Source organism: Taudactylus pleione, unplaced genomic scaffold (genome assembly GCF_031769625.1).
Source record: "Taudactylus pleione unplaced genomic scaffold, aTauple2 ptg000026l, whole genome shotgun sequence".
Lineage (NCBI taxonomy): Eukaryota > Metazoa > Chordata > Amphibia > Anura > Myobatrachidae > Taudactylus > Taudactylus pleione.
Window position 1 is genome coordinate 18645107 of NW_028284428.1, and position 17004 is coordinate 18662110.

At 41.0% G+C, this 17004-nt stretch overlaps 1 protein-coding gene across 1 annotated transcript in view; it reads right to left on the reverse strand.

Annotated features, from left to right (window-relative positions):
- Positions 1 to 17004, reverse strand: part of LOC148539246 (interleukin-5 receptor subunit alpha-like) — a 112458-nt gene that overhangs the window by 67823 nt on the left and 27631 nt on the right. The window contains exons 3-4 of the mRNA XM_088451518.1: positions 12188 to 12339; positions 10547 to 10688 (exon numbers count right to left, since the gene is read on the reverse strand). Of these exons, the coding sequence (XP_088307644.1) occupies positions 10547 to 10688; positions 12188 to 12339 (294 nt within the window). The remainder of the gene's footprint in view (positions 1 to 10546; positions 10689 to 12187; positions 12340 to 17004) is intronic.

Below are 17004 nucleotides of genomic sequence, written 5' to 3' on the forward strand. Positions count from 1 at the left end.
AACAACAAATGGAAAGGACAAAATACAGCGTCAATATCTTGTGATGACTGTCATGGAGTGTTATGAACTTTTTAAGAAGCAACATCCAACATTGATAAATTGGAAAATTGGAAAATCAAAGTTTTTTGAGCTACGCCTAAAGTTCTGCCTGCCAATATCGCAGACTCCATGCAAACATGGATCTTCTGCAAAAAGCTTTGCTGCCATTTTTTCTGATCTTCCCACAAAAGATATATGAATACTTTATGTGCCAGGAAGGTGATGTAATGGAGTGCATATTACAAAACAGTAATGATTGTAGGACAAAAGTACAGGGATTTCTAGCCAATGAGGAGGAGGAAGTATAACCTACTTCCAACGGAGAAGACACTGTAAAGGTAAAACTGTGTGTTCAGTTAGACGAAACGGTTGCAGATGCAGTCACAATGCTAGAGCAGCAGCTTCCATCATTAATTCTCCACTGTTTTGTGAAGAAGAAACAGGGAAGCCTTTCCAGGCTCTACTGGCAACAGAAGAGGAAGGGGTTGTACTTCTGCAAGTGGACTACAGTGAGAACTTTTCAATAGTTCACCAAGATGAGATCCAGAGTGCTCACTAGGGTCATAAACAGATTACACTTTATACAGCATGTGTCTGGTTTTGGGTCAAAGGAGAGAAAAGAGTTGAGTCATATGTGGTAGCTTCAGATTGTTTAACACATGATAAATATGCCACATATGCTTTCAATAAACACATTATTGAAGATTTAAAGATCTGCACTGCAGAACATAGGCTTGAAAAAATCAGCAAAATTAAAATACTTTCTGATGGTGCGGGTCAGCATAGCAAGCAGCGATACAGTCTGAATGCCATTACTCATCTTGATATTCCTGTTGAGCGGCACTTCCTTGCCACATTACATGGGAAAGGAACTGTTGATGGCATCGGGGGCACATTGAAACAAATGGTGCATGAAAAGATTAATGCAAGGCAATGCTTTGTAAGTGATGCAGAGTGCTTTGTTAAGTATGTGAAATCAAACATTTCTCAAACAACATAGAAACACATTATGTACTGCCCACAACAGTTGATTGATGCAGAAATACATATTTAGATGTCATGTGGAAGGACTTGCTTCCCATTCCAGACCTTCATAAGGTCCATTGTGTTTGCAGTGTGAGTAAAGATGTTATTATCCATAGTCTTATTTCTCAAGATCCTGGAGTGCAAATTCACATGAAAAAATGTGATGAACTTGATATTCAGGTGCCAGGAACTGTTACACCTACCGCATCTCAGTATTCAGAAAAAGTGTCCATTAGCCTTAAAAGACGATATGCCGTGCACTTCAACGAACATAATTAGTGGTTTGTTGTACAAGCTTTAAGCATTAATCCTGAGAGAAATGTTTGTGTGTTTTCTTTGTGAGGGAAGAAATCAATTTGCTTCCATTGCAGACATTGCTGAATCAGCATACAGAAATGTTTTCTATGCCCTGACAGAAGAACCAAAACCAGTGTCATCATTTAGATCACCCATACTTAGACTTCCAAAAAGAGACTTTAATGTAATCCAAAAAAAGTTCAATGAGCTGTGACAGGGCACTTATTGAAATGGTGTTGTTCCAATATAGAATAAGGGCCTGATTCAGAGCTGGACGCAATTTGCGAACAGTCGTTCAGAAAAAGGGGCCAGCTATTTAAATTGAGCGCTCGCTCTTTGCGGTCTGTTGACGCCTCTATGTCTGAGCGAGCGAATGAAACATGCGCTCGCTATTTTGTAAAGACGCCCCCTGGCCGTTCGCATCATACGTCATCTCCGCTATTTATTAGATTAATCGAGTACATCGAAAGGCATCTGAACTGCTCGCAGTGCTTGTGGTAGGTTTTACTTCCCACAATTACTGCGAGCAGTTCAGGCTAAAAGACAACCAAGTGACGTGGTCGATGACACTCCCTTACTAATTATGCACTCCCATTAAACGCCCGTTTTGACCATTTGGCACGCCTGCGTTCGGATCTCCACTCCCCTTTTTCAAGCACCTTCCCCTGTTACCACCCACAAATGCCTCATTCTGTCACTGAAATTAGCAGGCCCTCGCTGTTTTGCGAGCGCACGATTTCCGACCACAATGACTGGTTGATGCATGCGCATTACGACCCATATGCATGCGCAGATGTGCGAACATCACTCGGAGCAAGCGAGCGGCCGCTTATGAGCGGCTCTGAATTAAGCCCTCAGTTCGGGTACGTTCGGTTTTTTACCGAACTGCTCGTCTCTAATTCTTACATATTTTATGTGTTGGTAATGTACTCTAGTACATAAACACACATTTTGCTTTTTAGCTTTAACCTGGCAAGATTTTAGATGTGGTTTGCCATTTGAGGAGAGGCAGAATATGCTTCAAGATATGTCAATAAAACGAACTTGTATTCTCCATCATCCCCACAAATGGCGTTTAATGGGAGTGCATAATTAGTAAAGGAGCGTCATCGGCCACGTCACTTGGTTGTCTTTTAGCCTGAACTGCTCACAGTGATTGCGGTAGGACAAACCTTACCACAAGCACTGTGAGCAGTTCAGATGCCTTTCGATGTACCCGATTAATCTAATAAATACCGGAGATGACGTGTGTTGCAAACGGCAAAGGGGCATCTTTACAAAATAGCGAGCGCATTTTTCGTTCGCTCGCTCAGACATAGAGGCGTCAACAAACCGCAAAGAGCGAGTGCTCAATTTAAATAGCCAGCCCCTTTTTTGGGACGACTGTCCGCAAATAGCGTCCGGCTCTGAATCAGGCCCTGAGTCCCAACTAGGATCACATTGGTGTTCCGAGTAGTACTGATTCAGCTCTTGTGCCAAGTTCAGAACTCTGATCTAAAAACCAGATCTCACGTGTTTTAAATTGCATTTAAGTCCCTCCCTCGTGATTTCAGATGCTGTGAGGCGGTCAAAATTAACTGGAATGACTGAAAATGAATGGTATTGATGTTAATAATACTCTAGGAACAAAAACATTATTTTTCTAAATTTTTAAAGAAATCCAAAACCAAAACCAAACCAAAACACTTGACGGAGGTATTACCAATACCAAAACATTTGAGGGTGGTTTTGCCAAAACCAAAACATGGAGGTCCATGCACAACTCTAGTAAGAATTGGACGAGTTTAGAGAATGAATTAGAACTAACAATATGCAGTGTGGTGACATAAAACTGTGACACTATAGTAATATTGGCAGAGTATAAGGTGGTGCTGGGCGCACAGTGGTGTGCAAATGAAGGTTAGTCCATACAGCAGACAACTTAACCAGGTGTTGGTTTATTAACCAGGTAGAAACCAGTAGCATAGGGCACTGAGATAATACAGGTACAGGCTGAAGATGGTAAACCACATGCAGACTGGAGAGTGTAGGATATGCTAGGCAATGTAGTGTGCCAAGTATTATATGCATGCACACACTGTAGGCTGACAGTAGGAGGTTTACTGTACTGCGCAGTGGAAGCATAGGACAATGGGGTCTCTGTGGGATTTTGTAGGGCTCGCCATGGAGAAAGTAACTCAGGGACATGTCTGATCATAAAGGTGGCCAAGGAGAAAAGATGTGCGGTGTAGCCATGCATGTGCAGAAGATGCATGTTGGGGGTCAGGCCTCTGCAGAGAGCTACTGGGTCCTAGTGCCCAGTGGCTGCAGTGATAAAGTGCATAGAGGCTGAGCAGAGTGCTGCTCTAACAAGTTACTCTATACTGCATTTGAAACCATAACTCACATGCTGTATAATTGAATGTTCATGAATTATATTACAGTGATAATCAGGAATATCAGAATTTCAATAATTATTGATATTACAACTATACAACTTTAATTTTGAACTGGAATACTTTTCAAGTGATATAACCTCTAAATAATAATATCCCTGAGTTTGAGGGATAATATAAGTTCTACATTAATGGGATTTACTAAGAGGCATCACTGTAAGATAAACTTCATACTGATTATAATATAATTGTATAACATAGTTTATGAACGCCAGAGAGCTGCAAGGCTATAGCAGTAGAAATGGAGACAAATATAACAAGGTAATAACAGGATAATAAAATGGAAGCCAACTTAACAGAATAGTAATAGGATAATAAAAATTAAATAAAATAACAATATGGTTGGTTTAGTGGAGATCACAAACAAAGACTTTAGGTACAAAGTAATTAACAGTACTTAAACCCCTACTATAATTAGACCTCTATAATCACACAATAAACTTTAAGATTTATAATACAAAAAAGCATAATCTCTGATATACTGTATACTGTAACATTCATTAATAATGAGGTACAGTATAGGTGCTTCTTCAATGTGACTATCTAAGAGCAAATGTTCAGTACTATATGACTAATGATATAGCTAAATCACAACATTATATACCCATTTGTATACAAAACTACACCCAGAGTGCATATACAGAGTAATTAAGACTAAATATTTTAACCTGAGACATAAAATACTATGTTGAGACATACATAGTTGAATCAGCTAGGGCATTAGCAGCATCATCAATAGTAATACTTAATTACAGGAAAAAACAACATCCGAGAGCAACAGATCTAAATGGAGATCATATCTGTGGTATAAAGTAAAATAATATGTAAAGTAATGACACATTAGAGCTTCTAACCATGAAAAGCTAGAGGTTAAAATGACTAATATATAAATTAAGAAAGCATGTGTGATTTGATCAATCATTACATTGTTCAAAAGGTACTGAGAAGGTATAAGATTAGGCAATACCCGTTTAATTTACTGCCATCTACTGTATTATAAAAACATCTGAAACCAATTTATCCCCCACTCTCTGATCTATTCATTAGCATTCTAAAAGGGGCTTTCTTTTTGTTACAAATTCTAGAGATTGAGGCCAGGATCATAGTGATCCTAAACAATGAACCACCCAACCAACTATGCCATTTACATGCCAATATCCCTGTTGGGAATCGGTATGATTTACCGCCGGACCCCTGGCCGTCAGTTCAAATCCTGACAGCGGCTGCCTGACAAGGATGAAAATCCCGATCGTCCCTAGGTAACTATTCACTAACCTAATTCTACCCCCTAACCCTAACCCTCCCTTAGGGGTGCCTAACCCTAACCTTTCCCCCAGTGCCTAACCCTAATCCCCCCTCTAAGTGCCTAAACCTAACCCCCCCTTCCCTGCCGCCTAAACCTAAGTCCCCAGGGGGATGCCTAACCCTAAATCCCCCCCGGTTGTGCCTAACCCTAACCCTCCCCCACCCTAGCCTAACCCTAACCTCCCGGGGGGGTGCCTAACCCTAAGTCTGCCCCGGGAGCCCTAAATCTAACCCTCCCCCCCGTGGCTGTCCGCGCGCGGCATCACTTCGATCGGGATGCCGGGCGCCGACCTCCCGGCTTCGGTAAAATGACAGGTGTCTATATTTAGACGCCTGTCATTTAACCCTCACAGGGATTAAGCAGTCGGGAAGCCGGGTGTCGGCATTAGGTCCGCCAGCTTCCCGACTGCAAACCCCCTGTTGAGTACAGATATAACATTTTATGCCAAGATTCTAGAAATTTAATTTAATTCAGTGTTACCCCATCTAATCCATTACTACCAAGTGGGTGTCATCCTAGGTAGGCTGTCCTGAGATAATACAAAATGTGCTGTCAATCTCGTTCACTCTACTAATTCAAACAAGAGTATTGCCCTTTTGCTTTTCTGTGGATGCAGAGAAGACATTTGACAGGATCAGTTGGACATTCATGCTTGAGCTCCTCCACCACTTTGGAGTCAGGGAGGTTTTTTTCACAGGGATTAGAGCCCTCCACTTCTTCAGCCAGAGTTTCTTTGAATGGGATAGCAGCTAACCCTTTCCGTAGTACCAATGGAATAAGACAGGAATGCCCACTCTCATCCCTGATGTTTGCACAGCTTAGCTTTCTTTAATCTTATGAAATGACTTGTTGAATTTGGAAACAAAGGCAATTTTTAATCTCTGTTATAAATTCAAAACTCTTTGTATATTATACCTTGAAAGGGGAGATGTATAAAACCTACAAGAGAGATAAAGTGGAGGTTGCCCATAGCAACCAATCTGCTTTTAGTAATCATTTATCTAGCAAAGTTTAAAAAAATAGTAGCTGATTGTTTGCTATGGGCAACTTTTTCACTTTATTTGTCTCAAAGGTTTGATATATCCACAGCTAAGAAAGACTCTCTCTATATTGATTCCACAACTTTATAAACTGTATTTAGAAGATCTTATTGACATATTCTCTCTATAATGTTATTAATAATATCTTCTACTTGCAGTTCAACTGAGCACAATGGTGAGCAGTTGCACTTAAGATGCATGAACTGGCCTTTCAAAATGTTTTTTTATCCAAGGTATATGGTAAGAACTATTAGAATTAACTTCATTATTTACATTAGCTTTTTGTTGAAAGTAGATGTGAAATTTACATTAACTTTGACAAACAGGCTCAAATCCTGAATAGAAAAATAACTTTTGGTTAAAATGTTAGAAAATTTCAAATAATAGTAATTAGTGTACATAAAACAAAATAATTGTCAGTGACTGGTCCTCATCACCATCCAAAATATTAAATAGATAATCTATATAATGGCCATTGAGGTCTGGGTTTGCCCCATATCCTCCACACCATACATATTGGGATTAAAAAGCTATCTATGCAGGCTTGCATAAATTAGGGGCAGTCGGGTAACCATGGTAATTCCCATTACCTAAAGAAAAATATATTTTCAAACAAAACAATAGACCACCACCAGTTGAAATCAACATAAAAAGATAGGATGAATGTCCCCAGACTCAAAATAACAAGACATGGAGGCAGGGAGAAGGGGCTGCACATAAAGATGTGTGAATTTTTGGTAGAACTAAGTGAGTCAGGATCCACGGAAACTGGACCCACCCAAATTTCAGGGATCTGAGGGGATCCGAGACACAGCTCAGATCTCCCTGCCTGCCCCGAATCCCTAATGGAGGCAAAACGTTGCGATCCCGCTGTCGGATCGTGAGGTTTTGCATCGAGTCGGCTTAACACTTATTGACTGAGAGAGCCGTCTGTCACTGCTCTCAGCCAATCAGCGTTAAGCCCATTAAAAATGGGCACAGGAAGGTAGGAAGATGTCGACCATCACCCTTTCCTGACACCGCCGGCACCCCCCACTGCAGACACCGCCGGCACCCCCTGCTGTCAACCGCCACTGGCAGCATCCCCTGCTGCTGACTCTACTGGCACTCTGCATTCAGGACACCACCGTCACCAATGCACTGCCGACATCATCAGGACCCCCACACTGAGGACACTGCTGGCACCCCTGCTCTGCCGACACCCTGCACTGAGAACTGCCAGCCCCCATGCACTGCTGCCCCATGTGAGGACACCATCAGCAACCCCACACTGCTGACACTGCCAACACTTCCACACTGAGGACACCGCTGGCACCCCTGCACTGCTGACACTGTCAGCACACGTGCATTGAGAACACCGCTGGCACCCCCACTTTGCCGACACCCTGCACTGAGGACACTTCCAGCACCACTGCACTGCTGCCCTACGTACTGAGGACACCGTCAGCAACCCCACCACTGCCGGCACTCCCACACTGAGGACACCACCGGCACTCCTACACTGCCAACAATGTCAGCATATATGCACTGAGGACACCTCTGGCATCCCCGCTTTGCCAACACCCTGCACTGAGGACACAGCCAGCACCCCCGCACTGTCCACATACTGAGGATACTGCCAGCAACCTCACGCTGCCAGCACTCCCACACTGAGGACACCACCGGCACCACTGCACTGAACACTGTCAGCACACATGCTCTGAGGACACAGCTGGCACCCCCACTTTGCTGACACCACCAACACCCTGTACTAAGGACACTGCTAGCACCCCCGCACTACTGCCCCATGTTATGAGTATGCCGTCATCAACCCCGCACTGCCGCTACTCCCACACCGAGGGCATCTCCGCACAGCCAACACTGTCAGCGCTCCTACACTGAGGATACCACTGGGACCCTCGCTCTGCCGACACTGCCGGCACTTTGCACTCAGGACACTGCCAGGACCCCCACTCTGCCAACACCGCCACACTGCCAACACCGCCGGCACTTCCGCATTGAATACACCACTGGCACTCTCGCATTGAGGACGCCATCAGCACCCCGCACTGCCGACACTTCTGTCACAGTAAGTGCACTATTGTTGTATGCAACCCACACTGTATAACACATTGTATCCATGTTGGAAGCTGAACTTCCACATGTTAGTGCCACCCACTACTGTCGCTTAGCTTAGTCAGCCAGCTAGCTGGATGCAACCTTTTGGCTCTAAACTAGATGTAAATATAAATATTGTGAGGTGGTCAAAATTGATTGGAAATTACTGGAAATAAATGTTATTGAGGTTAATAATACAGTAGGAAAAAAATAGGCCCAAATTATGTGATTTTAGCTGTTTTTATGATTTAAAAAAAATTAAAATACAGATCCATAACCTAAAACAAAAAACCAATAGTGCAACGTCGGTTTTGGCAAAACCAATCCAGATCCAAAACAAGAGGAGAGACAGATCCAAAACCAAAACACAGGGGTCGGTGCACATCTCTAATTTTTGGTAAATTATAATATATAGGAGTGACCAAAAAAGAAATATACAAAAAATTTAATTAATCTCCGGAAATAACCACATTGGACAGAACTGTATCTAAAAGAGACTTAAATTTGAGCTTATAAATGGAGCATGGATCTTGCTTTATCTTGGTGTTATATGTATTCTCACTTAATTATCTATACTGTATGCTTGTGTTCTGTTGTCCTCCAATTTCTGAATAACAACTGCACCTTTTGTCTTTTACCTTGATAATAAAAGAAGTATTCGATTTGAGCTATTTAAGGACCTGTTTCTCTGCTTTTGACAGATTAGAATATTTTGGGGTTTAGAGTGCTAACATTTGAACTCTTCCTTGGTGACTTTTAAAAATACTAAATATTGGGACTTTTTATAATGATAGGAAAAAAATTGATAGGAATGATAGGAAATGATTGGAAAAAAACTGCATCTTGGCATGAACTGACTCTCCTTCTATCCTTCTATATTATATGCATTGCCTCATAATGTTTAATGTTGCTTTCTACGTGTCATTCTTCAAGTATATTAAGTATATCTGCATCAAGCCTATCCTGTTTTTGGAGACGGGGGCAGGAAGGAGTTTGAAGATGTAATATTTGTTTCTTTTTATGGCATATAATTTCCTAAAAAAGATTCCATATTCATGGAATATCCTTAATATATTTTAGCTCTAGCATCAAAATCATTATTATTCTCCCTCCCTCAGATCTACAGTTTTTATACTGTATGATTTTCTGTTGAGTTCTATAATTCCTCCAATTGTACCTTATTCTGTCACCCTTGTCCCTTTTATATTTATTGTATTAATATTCACCCATATTATTCAAAAACTTCTACCCATGGGTTAAATAGTTTGTCCCTTTCTTTAAAAAAATGAAAATCTTTCAAATATTTAAATTCATATCTTAATTTTGCAATCTTCATTTCAAAATCTATTTTCCCTGTATCAAAAGTCTTATGAGAGTTTGAGAACCTGTGTCAGTAGACAGTTGAGAGTTTGTTAACTGCTAATTTGCAGGTAAAAATGTCCTTTCTCCTGTGATAGACTGGGATTACTCATACAGGTGTCCTTTTTGCACTGCTCTTTCAAGAGGATCCCAAAGAAACTTCTTTGGGAATCTGCATTGTTTGATACATGTAAGCATACCTGTGAGTTTATCTTTGATTGTGAAGGATTGATACGGAAAGTTTCTCTTACGATATGAATATGGGATGTAAATATACCTTTATGAGCAAGGATGACATGATTTGATGTAAGCTTTGAAGTGAGCATCATACCATACGCATTTGGCGAGACTACACATTTTGGGTGTTCCCTGGCTAAGTTTTTATATACACAGTGGGAATTTTGAATAGTCTTGGATTCTGGATCTACAACTATCCTGTTTCTAACATCAAATATTTGTTTAAAACTTTATTACACTATACGGTAATTTTTTTGTGTTTTGCATATGTACTGTATATTCGTGGGGAAAACACAAGTATATGAAGATTGACATTTTGGGATATCACAGAAGAATAAGGGTAATGTGGATTCCCAATTTTTTAACAAATTGACTTTCTATTTCACCATCAGTGGAGCGTGATATTTTTTAAGATACTTTGTAAACTTTATAAAAAAATACAATTTCTGGCTGGTTTTGGGGAAAAAAAATATATATTGTACAGTATGTTCCAGCCAAAATATAATAATAATACTAATAATAATAATAATAATAATAATATTTACTACTCACCTACTCTGATTAATCATGTATTACTTTTCTGTATATTTTTATGGATTCACTGTACTGAACTCCTTTAAAGGTATACTTGCTCATCATTGCATCATGATATATACATAAATGAACAATTACTACTTTCATTTCATATTTATATTATTATTTACACTCACCATATGGAGCCAAGTAAACAATTTCTGTCTGCTTGCTTTCTAAGATGATTGTGTTATCATCACAAAGTGCATTTGATACTGATGCTGTGAACCCAGGATGCAGGCGAAGATTAATAATCCTATAGTTTTCCATTAGTATTTCCTAAAATATGACACAACAAATATGGGAAATCTTAATCATCAAAGACACTAAAATTACCATGATTGCATAAAATAAAACTTAAAACATAGTAATATTTTAGGCTTTTCATAGCAAATGGGACAGGGCAAACCTTAAAATACTATTATCAGTATTAATTATACATTTTTAAAGGCACCGTTTTTCCACTTCCTTCATGGCAGAACAGCAGTCTACAGTAGGTGGACATTTTTTTAGCTGATTCATCAGATTCCATATGCCAAACCCTCAAAACTGAATAAACTATAAGTTTGAATCATAAGAATCATAATAATTTGTGAAATGTCCAAATAAATATTTAAATGTATACTTTCGGTATCTATATACCACCTTTAGGACAGGAACATAGACAGTGTATAAATATACACACATGACATTTCATATAATCACCTCAGATTCTGTCTTAATACTGCATGTCTAATTAATACAGTAGAATGTGAAATATTTGCCTCTAATGTAGAATTTCCCCACACATGTATTTTTCTACCCTTATGTGGGCTGCTTTCTGAATCACAGTCCCTATTTTCCACACATTACAGAAAGTGACATAAAGAATTCTGTCCTCATGTTTTAAATGAATAATCATCAGCATTTATCTCACAGTTATTCACTAACTGATCATTATTTAAGAAAAAATGTTGAATAATACTGTGATGAGATGAGATAATTAAGATTATCATAGTAATAAGAAATGTTATATATTGCGCCGTTAAAATGTTATCTCATTATTACTGAACTCTATAAAAAATCAAGGGGGGAGATGTATTGGTATGCAGTCGGGCTTCCCGGCTGCTTTATCCCGGTGTGGTATAAATAACCGGCGTCTATATTTAGATGCCTATCTTTTCCCCGACGCCGAGAGACCGGCGCCCGGCATCCCCATCGAAGGGATGCCGAGCGCCGTGAGCGGACAGCCACGGGGGGGTTAGATTTAGGGCACCCGGGGTGGACTTAGGGTTAGGCACCCCCCGGGAGGGTTAGGGTTAGGCTAGGGGAAGGGGGGGTTAGGGTTAGGCACCCCCGGGGGGAGGTTAGGGTTAGGCACCCCCCCGGGGGACTTAGGTTTAGGTAGCAGGGAAGGGGGGGTTAGGGTTAGGCAATTAGAGAGGGGATTAGGGTTAGGCACTTGGGGGGAGGTAAGGGTTAGGCACCCCTAAGGAGGGTTAGGGGGTTAGGTTAGGTTAGTTTATACTTACCTTAGGGATTCCATACTGATTCTGATGTATCAAACCTTGGAGAGAGATAAAGTGGAGAGGGATAAAGTACCAACCAATGAGATTCAACCATAGCCTGTAAAACGGCAGTTAGAAGCTGATTGGATGGTACTTTATTTTTCTCCACTTTATCTATCTCCAAGGTTTGATACTTCTCCCCCTAAATTCTACAGTGTCAAACTCTAAATACAGTTTAAAGTACAAAATAATATTTTAATGAATAACAGGTAAATGTAAAATTTTGTTTACCGTTATCCATGTTGCTTTATCCAGAAATTGATAAGAAAAATTATAGCAGACATCAAAGTTCGCTATTTCAGCAGTCACCTCTGGACCCCATGCAAGATTGACAGAATTCAAGCCATAAACAGATATCTTAACATCAGGATGTTTAAGAAAAACTGTAAACAAATTACGAAAACGTAATTATTATTATTAATAATAATAATAATAATGCATTAATCATTTTAATGAAGTTAAATGAATAGGTTAGCCTATACAACAAGTAGCTGGGAAGGTGATTTTTTAATTTTTTATAATTTTAGTTAGTAATCACATGATAAAATTAGCGTTAACTATTTCTAGAAGCATTTAGCATTTAGCTATTTAAAACATTGTTTCCAAAAGTAATCTCTGTATAGCTACTGTAGGTTACAGTACTTTGTAGACCTTAGATCACTATCTCAGAGTTGCCTTGGTACATCTCTAATTGGACTTTTCAGATGTTTTTTTATAAGCAAGTTGCCTGTTATGAAAACATATCAATGTTCAAAAGGAAGGAAAGCTTGTGATCCACATTTGGTGGACATGAGAATTATTAAATTGATTAGCTTTTTTATTATGATTAACAGTTGCCATAAATAATATTTTTTTTAGAACTACTCTGGTGGAAATGTACAAAGTTGTGCTTTTATGTTTAGTTATTTCATTTTTTTTAAACCACTGCACATTGACTGCAGCTTTCACCACAAAGAAATAGGACTGACTATACAGCAGTTTGGAGGGCCAGAGCTAAAGCTACATGTGATGTCTGGCAGTTTCAAAACTCCTAAATCACATGCAGTTTATGCTAAATCAATTTAGGGCAACACGTCTAGTAAAACCACATTGGAAGCATGCAGTTTTATCTTACATTCTTTTAACAGCCCTGTGCTACTCCACCTCAGGTCTGTCCTCTAGGAAAGGCACACGCACATAGATATTCCAATACCAAGTAGCAAAGGTTCCCTTCTTGTACCGCTTTGCAGTGGGTACCAATGAAATAGTTAAAACTGTCAAAATGTTTACTCAATAGTAAAACAATAAAACCTAGTACCTCTATTGAATAATTAATACATAGTATCCAAGCTGAATTAATGAATACATAAGGTATTAATTGACTCCAAAATGTTTCTGGTGTGTTGTGATCTTATTAAATACTTACATTCACTCTTCCTCTTTTTCTAATCTGATGTTGTTAAGATGGAGAAGGATAAAAAAAAACTTCATAGACGAACATTTATTGTTCATGATGAGCTCCTGATGCAAAATTAGTTAATGTAAGGGAGCCTACATACTTAAAAGACGGCTGTATTAGGAGTGGTCTCTCATCTTTCATAGACCTACTGTATCCCTAGAGATATGAAGCCTAAAGCTGGGTTTCACTGAGCTGTTACAAAACAATGTTGGGTACAGATACAAGCGCTCAGGATCCCAGCGCTCAGGATCCCAGCGCTCAGGATCCCAGTGTTCAGAATCCCGATGCTGGCATCCTGACCTGTATAAAATGCCGACAGCTACTGGTAAGTACCATAACCCTATCCCTAAACCTATCCCTACCCGCAGCCTAAACCTAACCTCTCCCCCCCTAACCATCCCCCTAGTGTCTAACCCTAACCATCCCCCTAACCCCAATACTTACCATCGGGATGCATATAAAGCACAAAGGCCTTCCAAAGAAGTACACTTACACCCGCCAACATTCTTTGAGTGCAGTATGCAAAGCTGCTCAAAATGTCAGAATGGCTGCTAAACAGAGATGAGCAAAATTACATCGGAATACTGCACAAATCTAAGTTCATGGCGGAACAGAGCAGGTTTAAGAGATGCAATTTCTAGAGATAAAATATTCAACTTTTTTCTGTGAAGGTTCAGAAGCAGGAGGAATGTCTTCATCGGGAATGGAAGCAGGTAATGAGTGTGGATAAGAAGCACAGTACAGAGGAGTTGAGTTGGGAGATATTTTGAGACAAGTGAAGAGATCATACAGATATGTCCAGTTGTATCTTTGCGCGCCTGCAAATGGGTATGTGTGGTGCGTTCGCACCCGTGAACCCATAGAATTACGTGATGCGTATGCAGCACATGGAATGGCGTACCGTGGTACACACAGCCACTGCAAATCACATGGCACGATGCGTGCGCTCATTTGCAGCGTGAGTGTCAAAGATACTAGAGGATACATCTGTAGTTGGCAATTCTACTTATTGTGCTTGTTTTTTTTCAAGTTGCTGTTTTTTTGGATGGTTGCTTGTTTTTTGGGTGTGTGTATTGCTGGGATGCACCTAGAGGTAAGTAAATGTGTGTTTACACTGACAGTGACTGAGAGGGGAAGGCTGTGTCTGGGGAATAGAGTAGGCAGAGGATGGGGTAATGTTGGAGGGGGCAGGCAAGAGGGAGAGGTAAAATAAATTAAGGAAATGAAGCAGGTACATGGGGGAAGATAAAACTACTGAGGCTGTTAAAGAGAGGGAATAATGGAATTAGGCAAAAAGAATAAGGGAGGTAAAGAAGAGGGGTGAGAGGAATGGAGGGGAAAAGTAGTCAGGTCTTAGACTGGCAAGGGAATGAGGTATGAAAAGAGGGAGGAGGTAAAAATATGAAGGATGGTGTAGAGGGAGGAGAAAAGCAATATAGGCAGATAATAAGGCCCTGTACACACTAGGATAATGGGCAATCGGCACAATTGTCAGGACAAATTCCCTTCATCCTGGACCAAGCTAGATTGCCCGTTCAGACCGTGCAATCCTATGAACGACGGAATGATATCTCATTCCGTCATTCATTCAACTGCGCCACATTGCACACGTTAACTTTTGGTTGACCGTGTAACACGCCCATCCAGAAGATATCGTATAGGACCTGCGGGAGCGTACACACACTGTGTGGTCCATACAATATATTGTTACAATTTGCCTGGAAACAACAACATATTGTGCAGATATCATCGTGGTGCGGAAAAATAGGTATCTTCAAGAGATATATGTTAGTATAATGCTGTTTATGACCTTTTAGGTTAGTAGATGTACTTTCCTGTACATTGAATTCAGTAAAATACAGGCAATCAATGTAGGGAATGAGAGAACAGAGCAGCAGTAGAGGAACATTTTGCTAGAAGAATCACTCTACAAGCTTTATTCAGAATAGATTTAGGGGTGAAAGTCTGTAATGAGGAAGACCAGTAAGGAGGTTATTGCAATACTCAATGCAGTAGATAATAAGTTCATGAATTAACATTTTTGCAGTGTCTTGTGTGAGATATGTGAATATTTAAAATATATACAGTACTTCAATGTATGTAACAATATTAAATGTAGGGAGAAAAGGACTGGTCATAGTCAGGGATTATAACCAGTCAATGTTGTGACAGTATGTTGCCAAGTGGTTGGGTATGGGAGGCCGGCAGTTAGGATGTCGGCCATCAAAACACCTACAGCAGCATCCCGATGCTAAGAATCCTGACAGGGGCTCTGTAAGTATTCTAACCCTCCCCCCTTCACCACGTAACCCTTACCCTCTCTTCCTGCATCCGATCCCTCCCCAACCACATCCTAACCCTCCCCGTCAGTACCTAAACCTAACTCTCCCCCTTAGTGTCTAACCATAACCCCCCCTTCCCCCAGTGGTGGATAAACCTAACCCTCCCCCTCACAGCGCTAAGCTAACCCGGCCAATTATACTTACCTTCAGGATGCCAGCTGTTGGGATTCCAGCAACTGATGTCGGGATTCCAGTGCCGGTGTTCTGGCTTTGGGTCGGTATTCCAGCGCCAAGATTTTGACTGCCGGCATCCCGTGGCAAATTAACTACATCCTGTTGCCAACAGAGATAGAGATGTTATGTAGGTAACATCTATTGGCCAGTAGGTATATTATTAGCTCGACTTTTGAAAGATTGGATTTGAGCTGATGAGAGGACAAGCAACAGGAAATAGCAGAAAGATATTCAGTAAAATAGGTCAGCGCTGTTTAAGATGCAGGTATAATAAACAAACTTCTCCCGAGCACCCCAGGCTTAGGCTGAAGCTCTTCCCCGCACCTCTAGAGTAGTGGGTGTGGGTGTAATAGTGGTGTAAATAATAGAAACTATTGGAACTACAGATGCCAGTGTGCCTGCGCTTTGGCACTTGTGGAACTACAAGTGCCAGCAGGTGGCCGGCACCCATACCCCGCTGTAAAAAAAATAGTTAAAAATACCACTACATACACACACCATAGTAAGTACAAGTTTATTACATACACCGACCACACCCACACATACGTACTTGCTGCCAGAAGTCCTTGTGCTGATCTCCATAGCATCCCCAAGTGTTTGCAAAAAAACAAACCGACACCTGGACCATAAACACACATTAGCGATGTATGTGTGTGACCACATAAATCTCTACCTGGCTGCTGACTGACCAGCCCATGTGGAGGAATTGGTATGATTCACCGCCGTCCACATGGTTCAAATCCCGGCAGCGGCAGCCCGACAGAGGAGGAAATCCTGATCGTCCCCAGGTAAGTATAAAGTAACCTAATTTTACCCCCAAACCATAACCCTAACCTCCCCCCTGTGCCTAACCCTAATCCCCCCTCTAAGTGCCTAAACCTAAGACCCCCTTCCCTGCTGCCTAAACCTAAGTCCCCCGGGTGCCTAACCCTACCATCCCCCTGTGGGTGCCTAACCCTAACCCTCCCTCCCCCTAGCTGAACCCTAACCTCCCGGGGGGTGCCTAACCCTAAGTCCCCCAAGAGCCCTAAACCTAGCCCTCCCCCCACTGGCGGACTGCGTCCGGCATCCCGTCGATCTGGATGCCGGGCGCC